Source organism: Trypanosoma brucei, chromosome 10 (assembly GCF_000210295.1).
Source record: "Trypanosoma brucei gambiense DAL972 chromosome 10, complete sequence".
NCBI lineage: Eukaryota > Euglenozoa > Kinetoplastea > Trypanosomatida > Trypanosomatidae > Trypanosoma > Trypanosoma brucei.
The window spans coordinates 1638656-1660483 of NC_026743.1; the positions used below are offsets into that span (position 1 = coordinate 1638656).

Below are 21828 nucleotides of genomic sequence, written 5' to 3' on the forward strand. Positions count from 1 at the left end.
CCTCATTTTTCTGAAACCAGACCTCCAACGTTTGTTTAACGCTTTGTTTCGAGTGTGAGGAAAAAAATAACAACAGAGGGAAGCCTTTGTTCTCTCCACCTCACTTTCTATTACTCACTTTTATTGGAGATATATATATTTTTTCTTTTCGCCCTCAGTCAGAGCAAACGGCAACTGTAGGAGGAGATTCATTCTCCGTAAGGGACGGAGAGGGTGCTTGAATCCTCGCAGCCCTGCTATTTGGTGTCGATTCGAAACCTTGGTGTGCAAACAATAAAACAAACAGAAAACGTAGACTGAGGAGGGACGTGGAGCCCGTACGCCAAGGAGGTAAACCAAAAAGAGGGGGAAAATAACGAAGAGCAGGGACAGCAAGAACACGTTTTGGGATTTCGAGGAATAAGTTCAATTTGGTGTCGGCTACGTTTGATCGTTTACGAAGGGTAGAAAAAAGTTCGTAGTAACGACCGTACAACAAAAGGTAGCTGGGAAAAAATTGATTGAGTGACACGATTTTGTCATTGCGGTGGAAAACATTAATTCGATCGGCCACGAGATGGCTGGTGCGGAACAACGACAATTTCACAGCGTAGAGGAAGTTAGCGTAGAGTTAGGTCGCGCATCACTGCATGCTTCTTGGGGTTTCAAGACATATGACGGTGTCTGCCCCCTTCGTGTACGTGATGTAGCAGCGGAGATTCCTGAAGGTGTAAGGCGCGGTGATGAAATAATTGCAATTAACGGAATCCGACCAGGGAGCTATGATGAGGGAATGTCATTGCTGCATCAGGCGCAGTCAACCGTTCAGCTATGCGTTCGTCGTAAAGTCAGTGGAAGTAAGTGTGCGACAACAGTTGATGAAGGTGCAGAACCGCGGGAGTGTGAGTATATTGGTATCGAGCCAAACAGCTGGCGCAATCGAGCCTCACTCCATTCGCTTTCCCCTAGCGCGGAATGGGAGGGCACTATATCCCCACAGCAACAACAACGGAAACCTGCGGACCAAACTACTGCAACATCATGTCACCACTCAGAGTCGGGAGTGAGGACGTCTGCACAGCTTGCACTTGACAAGGTGCTTTTGGCTGCGTGTGGAAAAGACGCACATTGTGAGGACACAATCACTGAAGGTACTACCGACACGGAGGGGCCACCAAGTGGGCCGAGCAGGGCCCCACTTTCCATTAACAGTCAAGTTGCTGGTATATGGCGAGGCATTTTAACTAGGAAACGGAAGCGTCTTGATGACGCCTCAAGGGATAGCAAAAACTACATGGACGTTTGTAGTGTGCTTCCCAAACTTACCCACCAGGTCATTTACGACTGCCAAAACTGCCCCTTTTCAATTGAGGAGGGCTTCGTACCGGAGTTTCACAAATCTGTCCAGTACATTATGACTGAAAGGGCGCTGTCCCAAAAGCACGCCGCCGGTGACGAGGACGGAGACGGGGACGCGAAAGTGATGCTGGCGCCGGTGAAGGATCGCTCCGACGAAGATTTGTCAGCGGTGATGGCACAGGTAGAGGCTAAGAAGGCTCAGTGCGAAAAGGAAGTGAGCCAACGCGACACTGTTGCTGATGTACACCGAATGAAAAAGATGTTGAGCTCGCAGCAAAGTGGCATGCTGAAGGTGGTGGAAAGCCACCGTGAGAGCCTTCTGCAGAAACTGAGGGAAGATGTGGGTTGGTATCGAGAGACGGAGTGCAGCGCCCAGGACTTCTTTGCTTTGCACTCAAAGGCCATCTCATGGTGTAGGAAAGCGTCGATAAAGCAATCTCCCGTTGATTCTAAGGTGAAGTACCCCGCATTTCACCATGGAAACCGCGAGGGCCATAAGCGGCACGAGCACCCTCAACTGCTCCCACCACCGCCACCGCCACCGCCACCACCGCTGTCACAGCCGCATTTTCCACCCCCACCGTTTGCAGCGGCCCCTTCTAGCGCTGCTGTTGTCCCTGTGAGTACGGTTTCACCCCGTGGTAGGGTTGGATACGTTGCTCCCCCAGGGTATGCCAGGCGGCTTCCTCAGCACCCTCCTCTTTTTGATGTACGAACGCTGAATGCGACGTTGTATCACCGGTAGAGCGATGCAAGTTGACGAGTGCGCTGTGTCTTTTGGTTCCCCAGTCGCGGTCCTAATGATAATTTGGTACTTCCGGCGCAAGGTTTAAGGTGTTGGTCCTCTCTTCCACCCCTCTTTTGCGCGGTAGTGGACGGTTGCGGCATTTGTGGATGCTTCTGCTCTGACTTCATTTGCTTTTGTTTACCTGAAGGGTACGCGAGGGGTGTGTAACATTCTTAAACATATATATATATATATAATGTTCATGTGTACGTCCGTGTGTGGTATCGTGTGCGTGCTGTAAGGGAGCCAACGGGCTTTGCTTAAACCATTTTTACTTCTCACTAACGTGATATCGCTCCCTCTAAAGTCACATTCTTTGCGGGTTGGATGGAAGCTGTTGTGTATGAGATCGAGCAGGACCCAGATACAAGGTTGCATCGGCTAAGAAATGCTATGCTAGCCTTCGTTTCTGTACCCATGGCTTCTCCTCCTGCAGTGGCTCTTCTCGTTTCTCTCTCCCTGGACGAACCCCCGGGTTCTTCACGCAAGCAGCAGGATCGGGCCACAACAAAAGCAACGGCGGTCGAGACCCAACTTCGGAGCGCGTGCGACGATCGAGCCGTGCTTCTGAAGTGGTTGCGAGCCGAGATGAATATCGTGTTAGATATTCCTGTAGCCGCTTCTTTTGAACCTAGTGGGGCGGAGCAACTCTCCGTACTCTCCACATGGCAACAAGACCAGCACCGGTCCCCCCTGCGTAAAGCGGATATCGTATTACTTTCGTTGCGTAATGTGGCACCGCTGTGGGATAATCACGAGACTAGTTCATCCCTGCTCGGTCGTCAGCGTGACGTCTGTGCCCCACACCTTGGGTTGTTTCTTCTTGCTCATCAGAGCCTATTGCTTGATGTGACCTGCTGTGTCGGAGGTGGAAAGCTGGAGTTGTTATCCCCTGCGGCCTTCAGTCCACTTCGTGCACGGCACATCGCGAAAGGCCGCACAGCAGCCGTAGCATTTTACGGCTGTTGGCTGTCGCTAGCAGCAACACCAAGCGGTTTTCACATCTTACAGAAGAGACTTCAGTCACTAAACGAGCACGTTCTTTCTGCTATGCAGTTGCCCTTGTGCTGTTCTTACGGCGGAAAAGTTGGCAACCTTCAGCATAATTTATCAACGGTACCCAGCCCAGCAGGGGCGGCGCGACCCCGTGAGGTCCACACGGTTTCCGCACCACTGCTGCCCACGCGTCCATTAAGGGACATATTCAGTCTTCTGGGTTTCCTACTGGCTTGCCCGCACGTTGACTATTACAGCGAGGCCACTAAGTTTTGTACTCGGGTGGCGACAAGGAGAAAAACTGCATTGGTAACAGAGAACAAGTGTTTCAGCAGCTGCGCGACACACAGTGAGGAGGTGGTTAAGAGATATGACAGAAAACGGATGAGAGGCGTGATTCGCGCATCATTGTCCATGCGTTCAAAGCGGCAACAGCACTCAAGTGCTCCAGATAAAAAACAAACTGTCACACAGCTAATAACATCGGAAGAACCTCTGTGGTATGAAGACTGCGGGTCTTAAGAGGGGGTCTCCACAGCACCCACTACTTCATCTCTCTGAGATCATATACGCTGTCTCGGATTTTGTCTCCACTGCGGTTTGTTGTTGTTTTTGTGGATGCGGTGACTATCCTCTTTTTCAGCCATACTCCTCACTCCATTGTCATTCTCTTTGTGTTTCTGGAACCTAAATAGAAAAAATACGTTGAGAAGGTGCGTATTTGCTTTTCGGTGAACAAAGGTTTGTATAAAATAAGCCCGCTTTCTCTTATACATAAGCCCCACTTACCCTTATAAGAAAGATGATGCAAGGATTTCCCTCCTTAGGGGAAAAGGACCCAGCTGCCAAGCCACCAGCAGAGGGAAAACCGACCTCAGCTTCGGGAGAGAAACAACCGAGCGAAGCAGTACAAGGAATACCGCTATACCAAGGTGAAGGTAATAATCAAGAAGGATTGAAACGTTTTGTGGTACAAGGGTATAAGGATGTGTGGGCTGCAATATTATACATTTTATGCATTTTCGCCATCGCTGGAATCGGAGTACACGCAATGTGGTCGAGAGGCTCCTCCGAAGAAAAACAAGAGGTTAAAACAACAACAGCAGAAAATGAGCCTTCAAATTCAAAGTCCCTTTGGAGTGTCTACTTTCTTGTTGGCGTGGCTGCTGCCGCTTCCATCGGTGCGGCGTCCGTGTCGTTTCTACTGATGCGTATGTTTCCACGCAAGACAATTCTTTTCGCAAACATTGCCGCCATAATTATAAACATCATTTCAGCTTTGCTAGCAATATTATCAGGACACATGGTAAGCGGTATCCTCATGATGACATTATGTGCCCTGCACATACTGTGGTTTTACTTTGCACGGCACCGAATTCCTTTTGCTGCAGAACTTCTCAAGGCCTCTATCGATGTGTTGTCTGGCTACAAGGCGGTATATTTATTCAATGTCATGTTATGTGTTGGTTGCACAGGATTACTTATGCTGTGGGCAAACGCTTTTATGTGGACGTATCAAAGAAGTCAAGCGCAAGATTCATCATTCTCCGGTATAATTTACCTTTTCCTTATGCTTTTCTTATTTTGGACATCGCAGGTGACAACTAATCTGATGCATGTAACAACTGCTGGACTTACTGCTACATGGTACTTTGCTGGTAAGGAGAATATGCCAAAGAATCCCACCCTCGCCTCATTCAAGCGAGGTACCACCACAAGCTTCGGCTCCATTTGCTTTGGGTCACTGCTTGTGGCAATTATCCGTCTCATACGGTGGCTCGTGTCAACCGCAGAAGACAGTGAACATGAAATATTACGCTGTATATTCCTTTGTATTATTGGTTGTTTGGAGAGGCTGATGGAATACTTCAACACATACGCATTTGTTCATGTTGCCATCTATGGTTGTGGGTACATTGAAGCAGCGAAAATGACATGGGAGTTGTGTAAACAGTGTGTGTTTTCTGCCCTGTTCAATGACACTCTGATTGATGTAACACTCGGGCTACTTGCTACTTGTGGTTCGCTACTGGTTGGTAGTGTTTTTGGTTTTCTCTTAAAATCCTGGGCAGCATTCGCGCTTGGTTTTGCCGTTTCTATATTGGTTCACCTCCTCATATTCTCCCCCGTGGGTAGTGCTGTAACCACCTTATTCGTATGTTATGCGGAAGTGCCTGAGGGCCTTGAGCACTCATCCCCTGACTTGTACGCGGCTCTTCAGAGAACTGACCAAAACGGCACATCAAATGGAGCAGCACCTCCACGTGTGTAAAACTTCTTAAGCTCATGCATATAAGGAGGATATGTGTTTGTCTCTCTTCTGCAAAAACTTTCCCTCCCATACCCAATTTCGCACACTCGCACCGTGTGAAGAAGAGTCAAATATCTTTTGTTTTTGATTCACTATATATAATGCACTGAAGCGTGTGTTATGCATGCAAATAAATTGATAACATTGCTGACTCTTCTTTTTGTTCTATTATATTACTCTGTTCGATTTGCTCTTGACTATTTTGTATTTTCTTTCCGTTTCATGTGATGGATGCGAGGGACATAACCACAACATATTGAATGTGTCGCGGTGTAAACTGCTCTGTTGTGAGCGGTCAGTATTGAGTTAATATTTTTGTTCCGTGTGTTGAGGAAGTTGAATAGAGTCCTGATGCAGTCCACTCATGCGGTAAGCAGTGATGCGCCTTAGTGTGAAAATTCCTTTGATACTGTGTGATTTGCACACTTCCATTCTTCTTCGTCACTGGAAGCTGTTGCTACTGCATACTAATGCATCATCATTTCCTATTTCCTTTCCTCCTCCATCATTTTCCATTTTCTCTGTTTTGTAATCAAACAAATAAGATATATTGCAAGTGTACGCAATTGCTATCCAGCAACAAAGGGCTATAGACACTATTATCTCAGTGATAAGGTATTGTTTATTTCTGAAGAAGGACGATGAACAAGCAATACGGAACAGAAACAAATCGCTACGACTATGATGTGTGGCAGGAAAATCAGCGGAATTGTCGGCAGGAATGTTCACCACAAGCTGTGCCGCTACAAGGAATACCGCTATACCAAGGTGATGGTGATGATAAAGAAGAGCTGAAACGTTTTGTGGTACAAGGGTATAAGGATGTGTGGGCTGCAATATTATACATTTTATGCATTCTTGCAACTATTGGGCTTGGAATATATAATATTGTGAAGCCTGATGCTTCAGGAGAAGAAGAAGGGGAAAGTGTCGTATCGGTTAAATCATCTAACCCGTTTTCTGGTGTGTTTAAAAGTGTTTACATTTGGATTGCCGTTGCTGGTGGAATTGCCATAGCTGTGGCGTCGCTTTCCTTTCTCTTTATGAGGATGTTTCCTCGGAAGATTATTATTGTGGCAAATGTTGTCTCGATTATCATCAATATTGGAGGCGCCGCTGCCGCCATTGTGATGGGGGTGCTTCCACTTGGCATTGCTTTACTCATTATGTGCGCTATGCACATACTGTGGTTTTACTTTGCACGGCACCGAATTCCTTTTGCTGCAGAACTTCTCAAGGCCTCTATCGATGTGTTGTCTGGCTACAAGGCGGTATATTTATTCAATGTCATGTTATGTGTTGGTTGTGCGGGGTTTACCATATTATGGGGGTACGCAGCTGTTCCTTCACTAGAAACTGCCACTAACAAAGGTGACAGTGGGGCACTAGCGGTTTTGCTACTTCTTTTCCTTATGTTGGTTTTTTTTTGGTCATCTCAAGTTACTGGAAATCTGATGCATGTAACAACTGCTGGACTTACTGCTACATGGTACTTTGCTGGTAAGGAGAATATGCCAAAGAATCCCACCCTCGCCTCATTCAAGCGAGGTACCACCACAAGCTTCGGCTCCATTTGCTTTGGGTCACTGCTTGTGGCAATTATCCGTCTCATACGGTGGCTCGTGTCAACCGCAGAAGGTAGTGAACATGAAATATTACGCTGTATATTCCTTTGTATTATTGGTTGTTTGGAGAGGCTGATGGAATACTTCAACACATACGCATTTGTTCATGTTGCCATCTATGGTTGTGGGTACATTGAAGCAGCGAAAATGACATGGGAGTTGTGTAAACAGTGTGTGTTTTCTGCCCTGTTCAATGACACTCTAATTGATGTAACACTGAATCTACTTGTTACTTGTGGTTCGCTACTGGTTGGTAGTGTTGTCGGTCTACTCTTCAGATCCTGGGTAGCATTCGCGCTTGGTTTTGCCGTTTCTATATTGGTTCACCTCCTCATATTCTCCCCCGTAACCAGTGCTGTAACCACCTTATTCGTATGTTATGCGGAAGTGCCTGAGGGCCTTGAGCACTCATCCCCTGACTTGTACGCGGCTCTTCAGAGAACTGACCAAAACGGCACATCAAATGGAGCAGCACCTCCACGTGTGTAAAACTTCTTAAGCTCATGCATATAAGGAGGATATGTGTTTGTCTCTCTTCTGCAAAAACTTTCCCTCCCATACCCAATTTCGCACACTCGCACCGTGTGAAGAAGAGTCAAATATCTTTTGTTTTTGATTCACTATATATAATGCACTGAAGCGTGTGTTATGTATGCATTTTACCGGCTTCACCATGATAAACCACATACTTGATGTAGTAGGTGAAATTAGATGCCGCAGTATCTGGTCGTGTGTAGCAGTAAATATATTAATAAATAACGACTCTTTATTATCGTAACCGCGCAAAAAGTGTTTAACATGAGCGATATTTTTTATGATACGTACGACATTATCGTGAGCGATCGGTATTGTGTTAGTATTTTTGTTCCGTGTGTTGAGGAAGTTGAATAGAGTCCTGATGCAGTCCACTCATGCGGTAAGCAGTGATGCGCCTTAGTGTGAAAATTCCTTTGATACTGTGTGATTTGCACACTTCCATTCTTCTTCGTCACTGGAAGCTGTTGCTACTGCATACTAATGCATCATCATTTCCTATTTCCTTTCCTCCTCCATCATTTTCCATTTTCTCTGTTTTTTAATCAAACAAATAAGATATATTGCAAGTGTACGCAATTGCTATCCAGCAACAAAGGGCTATAGACACTATTATCTCAGTGATAAGGTATTGTTTATTTCTGAAGATGACGCAAAAGGGGTACGTCGGAGTTCCTGAGGAACCATACAGGTCTAAATTTACTCCTGAGGTGGGACCTTATTATGGATTTGAAGGAGAAGGAACACATGCTGTGCCGCTACAAGGAATACCGCTATACCAAGGTGAAGGTAATAATCAAGAAGGATTGAAACGTTTTGTGGTACAAGGGTATAAGGATGTGTGGGCTGCAATATTATACATTTTATGCATTCTTGCAACTATTGGGCTTGGAATATATAATATTTGCCAGCAGGGATTGCGTAGTTTAATATCTGCTGATGTAGTAAATATTTTTTGGGCTTGTAATGATGATAGTTGTATTGACTCGGTGTGTCTTTTCTTTCTTCTTGCTTTTGCTATTTCAGTTATTGTATGTTTGTCCTCTTTGTCGTTGATGAAACGTTTTGCTAGCGGAATAATCAAGGGTTGCAACGTTATTTTGCTTATTTTTTATGTCGTTGCTTTCCTTTTTTCGGTATGGGCACTTAATAACGCTTTTGCTATTCCATGGTTTTGTATGCTGGTTGTGCATTTACTTTGGTTTTTCTTTGCAGGTCGGCGTATTCCTCTCGCTGCTGAGCTTCTGAAAAGCTCTTCTACTGTGGTATGTAACTACAAAGCACTGTGCGCAGTCAACGCCGTCCTGTTTGGTGCACATGTCTTTTTCAGTGTTATGTGGGCGTCTGTTATGAAACCACTATATGCGCAGCTGGCGAAGATGGAGTTAAATCCGAGCGCTGGTGGAGCTCGCAATGAGGAAGATTTGACTCTCAACATTCTATTCCTAAGCTTGCTTGCTCTGCTGTTCGTCATGTTTTGGGCGACGCAGGTGACAACTAATCTGATGCATGTAACAACTGCTGGACTTACTGCTACATGGTACTTTGCTGGTAAGGAGAATATGCCAAAGAATCCCACCCTCGCCTCATTCAAGCGAGGTACCACCACAAGCTTCGGCTCCATTTGCTTTGGGTCACTGCTTGTGGCAATTATCCGTCTCATACGGTGGCTCGTGTCAACCGCAGAAGACAGTGAACATGAAATATTACGCTGTATATTCCTTTGTATTATTGGTTGTTTGGAGAGTTTGATGGAATACTTCAACACATACGCATTTGTTCATGTTGCCATCTATGGTTGTGGGTACACTGAAGCAGCGAAAATGACATGGGAGTTGTGTAAACGGTGTTCTTGTGCTGCTTTGTTTAATGACAGACTGATTGATGTGACATTATTTGTCGCTTCATTTATTGGTTCGCTACTGGTTGGTGTTATCGTCGGTCTTGTGTCTGCATCGGGAGGTGGATTTGCGTTTGGTTTCACCGTTTCTATATTGGTTCACCTTTTCATATTCTCCCCCGTGGGTAGTGCTGTAACCACCTTATTCGTATGTTATGCGGAAGTGCCTGAGGGCCTTGAGCACTCATCCCCTGACTTGTACGCGGCTCTTCAGAGAACTGACCAAAACGGCACATCAAATGGAGCAGCACCTCCACGTGTGTAAAACTTCTTAAGCTCATGCATATAAGGAGGATATGTGTTTGTCTGTCTTCTGCAAAAACTTTCCCTCCCATACCCAATTTCGCACACTCGCACCGTGTGAAGAAGAGTCAAATATCTTTTGTTTTTGATTCACTATATATAATGCACTGAAGCGTGTGTTATGCATGCAAATAAATTGATAACATCGCTGACTCTTCTTTTTGTTCTATTATATTACTCTGTTCGATTTGCTCTTGACTATTTTGTATTTTCTTTCCGTTTCATGTGATGGATGCGAGGGACATAACCACAACATATTGAATGTGTCGCGGTGTAAACTGCTCTGTTGTGAGCGGTCAGTATTGAGTTAATATTTTTGTTCCGTGTGTTGAGGAAGTTGAATAGAGTCCTGATGCAGTCCACTCATGCGGTAAGCAGTGATGCGCCTTAGTGTGAAAATTCCTTTGATACTGTGTGATTTGCACACTTCCATTCTTCTTCGTCACTGGAAGCTGTTGCTACTGCATACTAATGCATCATCATTTCCTATTTCCTTTCCTCCTCCATCATTTTCCATTTTCTCTGTTTTTTAATCAAACAAATAAGATATATTGCAAGTGTACGCAATTGCTATCCAGCAACAAAGGGCTATAGACACTATTATCTCAGTGATAAGGTATTGTTTATTTCTGAAGATGACGCAAAAGGGGTACGTCGGAGTTCCTGAGGAACCATACAGGTCTAAATTTACTCCTGAGGTGGGACCTTATTATGGATTTGAAGGAGAAGGAACACATGCTGTGCCGCTACAAGGAATACCGCTATACCAAGGTGAAGGTAATAATCAAGAAGGATTGAAACGTTTTGTGGTACAAGGGTATAAGGATGTGTGGGCTGCAATATTATACATTTTATGCATTCTTGTAACTATTGGGTTTGGGACGTATAATACAATTTCTCAAAATTTTTCTGATTTTATATCGGATAGTGTTGTCCATTTATTCTGGCGGTGTTCTGACGAATGCTGTTCTGTTTTTCTCTCTGTTCTTTTCTTTGTTTCTTCTGTCAGTTCAGTAATTTTATCCTTGTTTTCTTTATCGTTGATGAAGCGCTTTCCACATGATATGATCATCACGGCAAACCTTCTATTCTTTGCCGTGTGCATTGTTGGTTTTTTGTTGTCTATTCTTTGGGGAAATCTTTATTTACTTCTTTTATGTTTGGGTCTTTTTATTGTGCATTGGTTATGTTTTACGGAGTTGCGGAACCGCGTTCCATTCGCTGCTGAGCTTCTGAAAAGCTCTTCTACTGTGGTATGTAACTACAAAGCACTGTGCGCAGTCAACGCCGTCCTCTTTGGTATGTTTACCCTTTTTCTGGTTTTGTGGTGCTCCGCTTTCTCTGCACTGAGCAATGTGTTGAGTAAACAACCAGACCCGAGCAGTGGTGTGAGTGGTAAACGAGGCAATTCATTTTTGATTATTTCTGTATTTTTACTGCACCTAATGTTGCTGTTTGTCATGTTTTGGGCGACGCAGGTGACAACTAATCTGATGCATGTAACAACTGCTGGACTTACTGCTACATGGTACTTTGCTGGTAAGGAGAATATGCCAAAGAATCCCACCCTCGCCTCATTCAAGCGAGGTACCACCACAAGCTTCGGCTCCATTTGCTTTGGGTCACTGCTTGTGGCAATTATCCGTCTCATACGGTGGCTCGTGTCAACCGCAGAAGACAGTGAACATGAAATATTACGCTGTATATTCCTTTGTATTATTGGTTGTTTGGAGAGTTTGATGGAATACTTCAACACATACGCATTTGTTCATGTTGCCATCTATGGTTGTGGGTACACTGAAGCAGCGAAAATGACATGGGAGTTGTGTAAACGGTGTTCTTGTGCTGCTTTGTTTAGTTGTTTTTTTGTTGACGCTATGTTGTGTCTATTTGCAGTACTAAGCGCCCTTCTTGTTTGTGCTGTTGTTTGTACTGCTTATGGTTTAGTCTTTGATTTATCGTTTGGTATTTTGCATATTACCGCTGAAATCTTCGTATTCAGTTTTGGTGTTTGTATGTTGGTTCACCTCTTCGTCTTTTCTTCCGTAACCAGTGCTGTAACCACCTTATTCGTATGTTATGCGGAAGTGCCTGAGGGCCTTGAGCACTCATCCCCTGACTTGTACGCGGCTCTTCAGAGAACTGACCAAAACGGCACATCAAATGGAGCAGCACCTCCACGTGTGTAAAACTTCTTAAGCTCATGCATATAAGGAGGATATGTGTTTGTCTCTCTTCTGCAAAAACTTTCCCTCCCATACCCAATTTCGCACACTCGCACCGTGTGAAGAAGAGTCAAATATCTTTTGTTTTTGATTCACTATATATAATGCACTGAAGCGTGTGTTATGTATGCAAATAAATTGATAACATCGCTGACTCTTCTTTTTGTTCTATTATATTACTCTGTTCGATTTGCTCTCGACTATTTTGTATTTTCTTTCCGTTTCATGTGATGGATGCGAGGGACATAACCACAACATATTGAATGTGTCGCGGTGTAAACTGCTCTGTTGTGAGCGGTCAGTATTGAGTTAATATTTTTGTTCCGTGTGTTGAGGAAGTTGAATAGAGTCCTGACGCAGTCCACTCATGCGGTAATAGGAGTGACATTCCAATGTTTGTACATTATTTGTGTCGTTTTAAATTTATTACGTCTTTTTTTTTTTGTGTGTGTGTGTGTGCTTCTTGTCTTTCTGATGTTGTGGTGATGTCTTCTATCTGTTTTTTTTTCAGTTTCTATTCATTGCTTAATATTGTTTTTTTACTTCTTTTTTATTGTTGGTGTAGATACGGATTGTAGAAGTCGTGTGGTTGGTCTGCCTGAATGCGTGCGCTGTTTGGCGGTTTTGTCTTTGTTGTTGGTAACGATGTGCCGCAAGAGGTGCTTTCTCTAGTCGTTGCTTGTGGGGGTCGAGTGTGCAGGGAACTCACAGCTGCCACTACGCATGGCTTAGTTGTTGGACCTGAGTGCGGGGATTCTATTGATGTTGAACAATTACGCGGCCTGCGGATTCCAATACTTCGAACTCATTGGATACGTGCGTGTGTAGCTGCTTTACGTATTTTGCCGATGAAAGGAGCAGCTGCTGCGTTCGACCCTTTTCTTTTTGATTCTTTATTGTTTACAACTACGATGATGCGATGTGACCTGAAGGATCGTGTTGCTGCTCTTATTATTTTTTTGGGAGGTTCCTATTCTCCTCATCTTACCATCAGCACTGATGTAGTGCTGGTTGGAGATGTTGCGGTGGAGTCAATTAGTGGGAGTGATTGCGTTGTTGACGTTTCGCTTGTTGATAAGTCGCATCGTGGTCCCGCGAAACCTTTGGGTGCTGCAAATGCGGGCGTTAAGCGTGGTGTGCGTAGCTCAAAGTTAAAGCTGGCCGCAAGTCGCTCAATTCCATGTGTGAATTTGGTTTGGTTACAAAAGTGTATTTCCACTGGACAGGTGCATCTTCCCGTGACTGGGGGGTTGTGATGGTGCCTAGGGCCATTATTTATTATTTTTTTTACATTAGATATTACCATAGATCTTTTAATTGTGCGTTCTGTTTCGTAAGTTTTATTAAGTTTCTTTTTCATTTCGTAAGCTGGTGTTCTGTTTTGAACATGTACTTTGCGGCACAGAGATTATCGTTGAAGAAAGTGTGTTTTGTACTTTTCGTTAAGTTATTATTCTTGTTGAGAGCTTAGCGACGCGTATCGTACAGAAAGTTTGCTAACTTTTCCACCACTGGTGTTGATGAATGGAGCAGCCGGGCTTGTTTGCACAGGGGGTGTGATGTTGACGTGCGCCTAGATATTAGATTGTGGATTTTCCTAGAAAAGAGAAAGGTTTGTATGCGGTGGAAGTGTCTGATGCGCGGTTTCGACCAGCGGGCCGACATTTGACAGAAGAGATTCTTCAGAGCTATTTATTCCCGATTGAAGAGTTTCAGTTGTTTTATTTCTTTTTTAAAGTTTCATCTCTCTTTTTCTTCAGTGTGCGGTTCCCTTCTTCTCAGTTGACTTTCGGTGACTCTGTTTCATTGCGCCCTTCTCGGTTATGTTGCTTCGTGCATATCCGTTGTTTCTTTTTTCTCCCCTTCTCTTGTCATCTTGCTTTGACTAGTTTCATTCACAGGAAGGTTGATAATCGTCTCCACCCCGTTTTTTTTTTTGTGTTACTCATCATTTCGGAGGGGAATTGTTCATGTAACGGTGTCTCCGTTTAAAAGCGCTTCTTTTTTTTTTTAAAAAAAACTCTACATTTCCTTTTTGTATTGAATGTTGTCGTTGGTTTCAACTGCCTTTCTCTTCTGTATTGCTGGGGACTTTTATTCGTTTGTGAACTTTTTTTTTGTTTTCGGGCCCGTTTAGAAGGAAAGAAAAAAGGGAACTATATTTCTGTGTAGGCAGACGGGCGGGCTCACCACCGCAGATTGAGGCCGCGGTGATTGGGACTTGGCAAGCACCCTAAGGAAAGGCTGTCAACAAAATAGTTGTAATAAAGCCGAAACATTTGTGTGTGTGCGTGAGAGAAGGGGGGAAACAGAAGAGGAGGCACTTAGAACAATAGTAAAAGCATCGTAGGGGAAACGGGTGAGGGGTTTGTGATAACAGGACGCCGGCAACCAATTGATAATGTCGACCGCGCCTCCCAATCTGTTTAGCACAGTGGCAGCCTACATGGACGCGATTCTCCCCGCAGACAACGCAATGAAGGTTTTGCTGGTGGACGAAGCCACCCTTCATATAATCTCCATGGTGCGCTCGCAGACATTTTTACTCAGCAGGGGTGTGTTTCTTGTAGCGCGCGTCGATAACCACTCGCAACGAAAGTGCATGGGGAACATGCGCTGTGTTGTGTTTATCCGACCGCAAGTTCTTAGTGTTAATGCGGTATGTGATGAACTCCGCAATCCAAAGTATGAGAGCTATGCCATTTACTTCAGTGCAGCAGCTCCATCAGAGCTACTCGATTCCTTAGCTTGCGCTGATGTGAGGGGTGTCGTGAGGTCAGTCTGCGAGGTGTTCTGCGACTTTGTTACACTGAATGCCGATGCGTTTGTCACCGCTGCCCCTGTTCCCAATGTGTTGCTACCTGGATTTATGAACTCTGGGTCATTGAAACGTGTGGCTGAGGGCATTGCGTCCACCTTTGTGGCTCACCGACGGCGCCCATACGTGCGTTATGATCAGCGGAGTGCTTTCGCTCGGAGCCTGGCAACGGTGCTCAATGATGTTCTAGGAGAAAACATTGAACTGTATGATTACAAGAGCAAGGATACCGTGTTGTTGATACTGGACCGGAACAGTGATGCCCTTACGCCTCTCATTACGCCATGGACGTACCAATCCATGCTCAACGAGCACGTAGGCCTTCAGTACAACCGACTACACTTCTCTGCTGCTACGTCTCAGAACAATCAGGAACAAAAAGGGAGCGAAGAGGGGGAGGGAGAGTACGTGTTTTCACCAAATGATGATTCCTTTTTTGCCGCGAATATGTTTGCAAACTGGGGGGATCTGTGCCAGAACGTAAAGGAATTTGTCGACAAATGCAAATCAACGATCAATATTGATCGGAATACGGCCACAATGGATGAAATAAAGGATTACGTGCAACGGATTTCACACACTAAGAGCATGGCGGGCTCAGTGGAAAAGCACGCTACAGTTGTAACGCACCTTTCATCAGAGATTAAGAAGCGTGGACTGCTCGAAACATCGCTTCTCGAGCAACACATGATCGTTGCTAATGACCCAACGGGGCATTGGAACCGCCTCCAGGATTTTGTTTGCCAGCGCAACCGCGGCAGTGGCGACGGTGTGGCGACTGTCACCGACATCGTCCGCTTATGCTTGATTTATCACCTGAAGTATGAAAAACCCCACCAACCATCGCGTGTGACAGAGGTGCTAAGGGGCCTAGGGGCAAACTACGGAGATCTATTGCGCAAACTACGCCAGTACAACGGTGACAGGCCGACTGAAGAGCTCTTTGGTGCCACTGGCGTCATAGCAACAATAGTTAAAAGCTTTGTTGATTCGGAGAATATTTATACACAGCACGAGGCAGTGTTGAAACGAACGCTACTGCAACTCTTCAGCGGTCGGCTACCCGTAGAGCAGTATCCGTATCTCGGCCCCTCTTCACCTGGGAACGCTGGTGCATCTTGTTTTCACCAGCCTCAGCAACCGTTCACGTTCAAACCGAAGGAAGTGATTGTTTTTATGTGCGGTGGATATACTTATTCCGAGGCGGCGGTAATTAATGCTATTAACACGGGTTCAGCATATACCGGCTCAGCCGCAAGTAGTCTTCCACAAGGTCCTGTGCACGCCTGCATCGGTGGGACTGGAGTCCTTAACAGTGAAACCTTCCTGAGCCTGCTAGCAGCGCACGCATGATGTGCCGCCCTCGCCTGTTTTGGCGGGGACATTGCGCCTCCGCATGGCGGTATGAATAAACGAAACCAAAATACGGTGCGCGGGGGGGGGGCGCAAAACGGTGGGGATATGTTTTTGGTGAGCAAGCTGTCAGCTACAATCCTTGCTTTTGTTTTCCTTTCACGATCTATACAAGAATAAAATCCTTCAGTAACCGGATGCTGACTTGCGTTGATGGTGTGTACGTGCATAGCACCTTCACTGTTTAATGGGTCATACCCCTTACCGTATCATATATATCCACCTTGTCCTTCCTGCTCCTTTCTCTTATGCGTTTCCATTCTGTCTTGTTGCTTCTGCTGCTGTTGACATCTCAACGTTTGGTCAGAGGGAGTAACTTACCCTCCAGCATCGTTGGTTGAGGTGGCGTACGCATGCCTTCAACGTCCTCAACAGCAATTTTGGTTGCGCCCAGGGGACCCACTGTGCGTGAGAAGGGTGATCAAATCCCATCATTAGTCGAGCTTCTTTTGGAGTTATCAAGTTCTGTAAGTGGCGATTTTGCTAGTGGATTCCAACGCGGCTGCCCCGCAGCAGCTTTGGGCACAGGGAACGTAACTTGTGTGAGTGCGGCCCATCCTTCCTCTACCTCCTCGGATGGTTCGTGGAGTAACTCAGTGCGCGTGCCGCGCAAGCGACGCCGACACGTGCTGGATGCATTCTTCGATACGGCCGCTTGCTGCCCGACATCGTCGCCCGCGCCCCTTCGCCGGCGCATACGTGAGCTATTCCGTAACGCGAAGCAGAATGTTCTTCACACAGCGAAAACCCACGCCTCCATGCTGGAGCTGCTTTGCTCTCTAATTGCCCCCTGTGTTGTGCGTAACTGCAGCGCGCCGAATGGAACGGACGATAGGGAGCTTTCGGAAGCAGAATTGATGCTGTATATCGTCCTTCGGACAAGCATTGCTGCCGCGCCCACGTGGCAGAAACCGCCCGTCGTTCCGCGCTGCTGGTTGTCATCGTCAATAACGGCAATCGTGGAGCGGTCAGTTGAGATACAACAAGCTCTGTGCTGGTCCTGTGACCCCGACCCCGTCGTGACTGCAGTTTTGGGTATAAATGCTGTTGAACACAGGCGTTTGGCACTAAGCTCATTTAATTTCTCCCAGTGGTTGAATGATTTGCCCTGTCACGTTGACGGTGTGAGGGGCGCTGCCGCTTCGTCGCCTAGTGAAGGCTCAAGGTTAACAGGATTCAGTCGTTATAGCAAGACTCACTGCTCTTGGGTTGCGGTGGAGAGTGAAGATGTGCGGCGGCTGTTTGAAAGGAAGCGGACGCACGTAATGGCTAGCGAGGAAGGGCCGGCAGCCTGCCAGCATGGGTGGTTAATGGAGGGTTCAAGCGCGTGTGGAACATCCCCACTGGATGTCGCTTCCCGTAGTATTGCAGACGGTTTAACCAGTTCGTGTTTTTCGCTGTTCCGTGAGGTTTACCCGTCTCACTCACCCTTCTGTTCCCTCCTGTACGTCGCACTTCACAGGAGTGTTATTGGGCGGCAGGACCCTTACTTGCTGTTGTCCTTACGGCAAGAAAACTCGGATTACAAAGATTCACCTACGAACTCATTGTCACCTCCATTCAGGTCTCCACTACTACCGCGCGTGTTTGCTACACCAGGGGCGCCTTCCTCATCCTTTCCCTGCATCACGGTGAGCGCGGAGTTTCTTTGCTCGGTTCGTTGCAGCAAAGGATGCAAGGATCTGGGGGGTAAGGCTTCTCAGTCGTCAATCACCGACGGCACCGAAGCGTTTGAAGCCGCAAGCACGGTTTGCTCCAGGGGTGTCATGGCCATGTTGCAGTGGAGTTGTCGCTGTGGAACATTGTTCCTCCGACTCCTTCACCTTTGCGACGTTGCCGAACGTCCGGAGTTTCGAGTGGCCCTTGGATTGTACGGCAGGAGTGCCATCACCGCCTTACGCAGATTGCTTTTCCATTTGCAGCGCCTCGTGGTGGACATCTCTGAACGACCCGGAGGTCCACGCGGCGTATCATTTTCGGAGCTAGTGCTGGCGAGTCAACGCCTCCGTCCCGTGGTGGAGGATGTAATAACGCTGAGTGATATCTTTCACGTGCATGCCGAGGCTGCATGGGATCCCGATACTGCCATTAGGGAAATTTCGTCAGCCACACTACTTTCGGCACTTCATGGGCACTACCAGCGGCGGCTAACAAACAAACTCGGATGCGGTACCAGTTCTGGCGTCTCACGGGCGCAACCGGACGTTGTTGGGAATGTGTTCATCTCTGTGCTACAGCCACTGCACAAAACGCTGTGGATGTGGATTTGTAGGGGTGAGTTGCACGACCCCTTCGATGAGTTCTTTGTTGTTGCGTCGGCTGGTGCTCCGGGTTTGAGCTACTCTGTGGATGTCTCACCCCAGAGACTCCCTAGTTTCATTTCAGTGGAGGCTGCGCACAAAATTCTACATGCCGGCATTAGCCTCCGTGCTCTCCGTATTGCCACGCTTCATATCCAAGAGTGTGTGAAAAAAAACCAAAGGGGTCAACGGGGGTTGGTTGAGGATGTTGACGCTGCTGCCGTGCTTAGGAGTAAGATGGAAGATGCGGCTCGCATCAAAGGCTTCCTTCAAGACTTCATGAAGGCGCTTACTGGTTATCAGCGCTCTAAAGAGCTTTTGTCAACCCCAATGGTAGATTTGTTGCTGAAAGAAGGTGAGCTGCCGTACTGGCACACTTTTTATCGTGCCTGCAGTGGGATATTACTTCCCTCTTGTGGCGACGTGGCGAGCGATGAAGCTAAAAATGATGATCCCGAGAACGGCACCGTTGGTTGGGAGGGATCTTCTCTGGTGGTGCTCGAGGAGTCCCAACAGCCAGGTGAAGTTGGACCTAGCGGCTCATTTGGATCATCGGACCAAAGATCGGTGAGCGTCGTTGGTGTAGAGGTCGTATCAATGAGTGCAAGCGTGTCACACTCGACCGGGGCTGCGTCGCCGCCACAGGGAACAATGTCGGTGGATACAACTTTTGCTACTGGAGCCGTAGGCAAAGGGGAAACGGGTGCGTCAACGACTCAGGCAACGTTGTGTCGTGAGTACGAATTGGGGTTGCTCCACCGCCAAACGAGGCAGCGGTTACAACAGTGGAAGGCACAGCGACAGTCCCTTAACTTATCTCGTGCCTCCGCCATATCAAGAACCGTTGATGAGCTGGCCGACTTCTATGAAAATGCGAGGAGGATCGGACCACTACGTTGTGGGGCCCCTGGTAGGTGGAATGAGGAGGAAAGTATCGGGATGGATGAGGGTGCCCCTGACCACAACATACTTTATAGGATCGTGGAGCCCTTGCGACAGGTCCCCCTGATAAACGTCGAAGAGGATGGTGCTGTGGACAACCTTACAATCGCTTCCCCACTCTGCAACGTCTCCGCTGGCGAAAGTGGTACAGTCTCGGTTTCATGTTCTATGACATCACTGGGTTGTGCGTCCAAGTCGAGGTTACCGCCCCGACGTAGCAGCCGCGGTGAAGTTATTGTAGGAGCGTCTTCTACCGGCTTCGGCCACTTGAGTGGATGTGGTTCTGCCCGTGGTGGAGGTGAAGCGGCGGTTGTGGCGGCATCCGATCCGTTTGTGCACTCACCGGAGATGTATGTTGTGGCTGATATCAATGATGATGAGTACCTGATGAAACGTGCGGGGCCCCACGTCACCGACACAAGTGCAGCGGATGAGTTAATTGCTCTTCTTGATGCGAAGGAAGCGACGATTCGAAACTATGATATCTCAAGCGAAGAGTACCAGCGAGGGTGCGAGGCAGCGGCGCTAGAAATTCTCCGGTCTGTGGAACGGTGTGATGGTGGCAGCGTTGCAGGTGCCGGCCGTATTATCAGTAATGTTTGGTGGACTGACCCAACAGATTGTGAAGAAGATGCTGCATATTTACAAAACAGTTATGAGGAAGGCAAAGATGGCCCCACTGTGGCTGACATCCCGTCGTTAAGTGCGTCACCAAACACCACAAAGACCCTTACAGAGAGACAGGCAAAAAATTTGCTGCATTGTTCACATTACTATCTTTCACTTGGTCACTTTACAGCAAACTATTTGACGCACAAAGCCGTCCAAATATTGTTATTGGAGCCTTACGGTATTCTTTACAGGATGACGCGCCAATTTCTTGATGTTTGCCTCTTGCAGAGTAGTCGTGTCGCGGACCGCATAACCGGATTGTGGCAGCAGGTGATGCGGGGGTCACTTGAAAAGGGACATTTTAACGCGCTCGGGGCATTGGCGACTTTGAACAATGCCTTTGTGGAAGAATGGGAGCATTGTGTACCCTACGGGAGCGATACCATGCAGCTAAGAGTGGGTCTTGCTCCCGTCGGTGTTGAGAGGAACAGGAAGAGAGCCGTCGACGAGGTTGAAAGTGAGGTTGAAGGACGTAAGGATGAAGGCACAAGCGGAGAGTTAGTCCTCAGCGGCACAACGTTTCGTAGGCGGGCACGGAATCCATCAACATCACGATCCCCAAAAGCTGACCGGAACGAAGAAGGTACCGGCAAAGGAGTGACGTCGGTTTTGGTACCGGATAATCCCTTTGACTTCATTTCCCGACTGTGTTTGTTCCAGGAGAGAGCAGACGTCAGCTTGTGGCCTATTCCGGAGAATGCAGTGTCTGCGTATGGTGATCTTTTCAGCACCCTGCTTTTCTGGAGCTCCGTGTCACAACTCATCACACGCGTATGGTGTATCGGCATTAAATCAGATACACCGGAAGTGTTTTTCTTCTGTAATGCATCGCGTTCGGTGCTAAATGCTGTGTCTCAACACGTATGGTACCTCGTCAGTGGCCGCGCCCGTGAGTACTGGTTGTCACTGAGGTGTGGTTCAAGCACTATTTACGCCTATAGAAGAATAGAAGATTTCACCACTGGCCACGCTGCCTTCCTGGAATACTGCTCCTTCGCCGCTATGCTAACTCCTATCTTTGCGAGTGCTAGGCGGCATGTGTATGAAATGGTTCAACAGTTAGAGGAGGTGGAGCGACTGCTTCTCCTTGTCGTAGAGAGGAGGACGGTTGCACAAACTGCACAGGAAGAACATCTCCAGCCGGATTCCAACTCCCCTTCTGTGGAGGTGATTGGAAAAGGACAGTCCAACAAGAACAAGCAAAAAGTGAAAAGCAAAAGCAAGAAAACAACAAAGAAGGCTGGTCCAGTAGCTGATCGTCACTCAGAACCCCAACCTGGAAGTCCGAAGAAACCCAGGGGACGTCTCAAGGAAGGGTCAAAAGCCCCCCATGAAGTGAATACTAAAACGTACCCAGTGGATTATCGGCGGAAGGTACGTGATACCATCCGCAGGCGCCTTCGCTCCTTCGCAGAGACGACGGGGGCACTAATAGAGGGTCTGTGCTTCGCGCGGGACAGCATTGCAGATACGGGACAGAAGGATGTGAAAGTGACTGAAGATGAGGAGGAAGAGGAAGAGGGACTTCGGGGTAACGCGCAGGCGGTGGCGCGCGCCACCGCGTTGACATCTCTAATCCGAGTGCTGGAGTCGATGTACGCTTCGATAAACAATAGAATTTAGTCGCTGAAGATGAACACAGGAAAGGCTGAAGGAGGATTATT

At 47.2% G+C, this 21828-nt stretch overlaps 9 protein-coding genes across 9 annotated transcripts; all 9 read left to right on the forward strand.

The window, feature by feature from the left end:
- Positions 1 to 556: 556 nt before the first annotated feature.
- On the forward strand, positions 557 to 2083 carry TbgDal_X8210 (hypothetical protein, conserved; the record flags this gene model as incomplete). Its single annotated transcript, XM_011779694.1, has 1 exon — positions 557 to 2083. One exon carries the CDS (start codon positions 557 to 559, stop codon positions 2081 to 2083), a length of 1527 nt encoding a protein of 508 aa, XP_011777996.1.
- A 369-nt stretch (positions 2084 to 2452) lies between these two features.
- Positions 2453 to 3643, forward strand: TbgDal_X8220 (hypothetical protein, conserved; the record flags this gene model as incomplete). The annotated part of the gene is made up of 1 exon (XM_011779695.1): positions 2453 to 3643. The coding sequence occupies one exon, from the start codon at positions 2453 to 2455 to the stop codon at positions 3641 to 3643; it is 1191 nt and encodes a 396-aa protein (XP_011777997.1).
- A 280-nt stretch (positions 3644 to 3923) lies between these two features.
- TbgDal_X8230 (hypothetical protein, conserved) lies at positions 3924 to 5393 on the forward strand (the record flags this gene model as incomplete). Its single annotated transcript, XM_011779696.1, has 1 exon — positions 3924 to 5393. One exon carries the CDS (start codon positions 3924 to 3926, stop codon positions 5391 to 5393), a length of 1470 nt encoding a protein of 489 aa, XP_011777998.1.
- A 680-nt stretch (positions 5394 to 6073) lies between these two features.
- Positions 6074 to 7546, forward strand: TbgDal_X8240 (hypothetical protein, conserved; the record flags this gene model as incomplete). Its single annotated transcript, XM_011779697.1, has 1 exon — positions 6074 to 7546. The coding sequence occupies one exon, from the start codon at positions 6074 to 6076 to the stop codon at positions 7544 to 7546; it is 1473 nt and encodes a 490-aa protein (XP_011777999.1).
- Positions 7547 to 8238: 692 nt separating this feature from the next.
- TbgDal_X8250 (hypothetical protein, conserved) lies at positions 8239 to 9756 on the forward strand (the record flags this gene model as incomplete). Its single annotated transcript, XM_011779698.1, has 1 exon — positions 8239 to 9756. One exon carries the CDS (start codon positions 8239 to 8241, stop codon positions 9754 to 9756), a length of 1518 nt encoding a protein of 505 aa, XP_011778000.1.
- Positions 9757 to 10429: 673 nt separating this feature from the next.
- TbgDal_X8260 (hypothetical protein, conserved) lies at positions 10430 to 11983 on the forward strand (the record flags this gene model as incomplete). Its single annotated transcript, XM_011779699.1, has 1 exon — positions 10430 to 11983. The coding sequence occupies one exon, from the start codon at positions 10430 to 10432 to the stop codon at positions 11981 to 11983; it is 1554 nt and encodes a 517-aa protein (XP_011778001.1).
- A 638-nt stretch (positions 11984 to 12621) lies between these two features.
- Positions 12622 to 13275, forward strand: TbgDal_X8270 (hypothetical protein, conserved; the record flags this gene model as incomplete). Its single annotated transcript, XM_011779700.1, has 1 exon — positions 12622 to 13275. The coding sequence occupies one exon, from the start codon at positions 12622 to 12624 to the stop codon at positions 13273 to 13275; it is 654 nt and encodes a 217-aa protein (XP_011778002.1).
- A 1145-nt stretch (positions 13276 to 14420) lies between these two features.
- On the forward strand, positions 14421 to 16190 carry TbgDal_X8280 (vacuolar protein sorting-associated protein 45,putative; the record flags this gene model as incomplete). The annotated part of the gene is made up of 1 exon (XM_011779701.1): positions 14421 to 16190. The coding sequence occupies one exon, from the start codon at positions 14421 to 14423 to the stop codon at positions 16188 to 16190; it is 1770 nt and encodes a 589-aa protein (XP_011778003.1).
- A 413-nt stretch (positions 16191 to 16603) lies between these two features.
- Positions 16604 to 21787, forward strand: TbgDal_X8290 (hypothetical protein, conserved; the record flags this gene model as incomplete). Its single annotated transcript, XM_011779702.1, has 1 exon — positions 16604 to 21787. The coding sequence occupies one exon, from the start codon at positions 16604 to 16606 to the stop codon at positions 21785 to 21787; it is 5184 nt and encodes a 1727-aa protein (XP_011778004.1).
- Between the last annotated feature and the right edge of the window lie 41 nt (positions 21788 to 21828).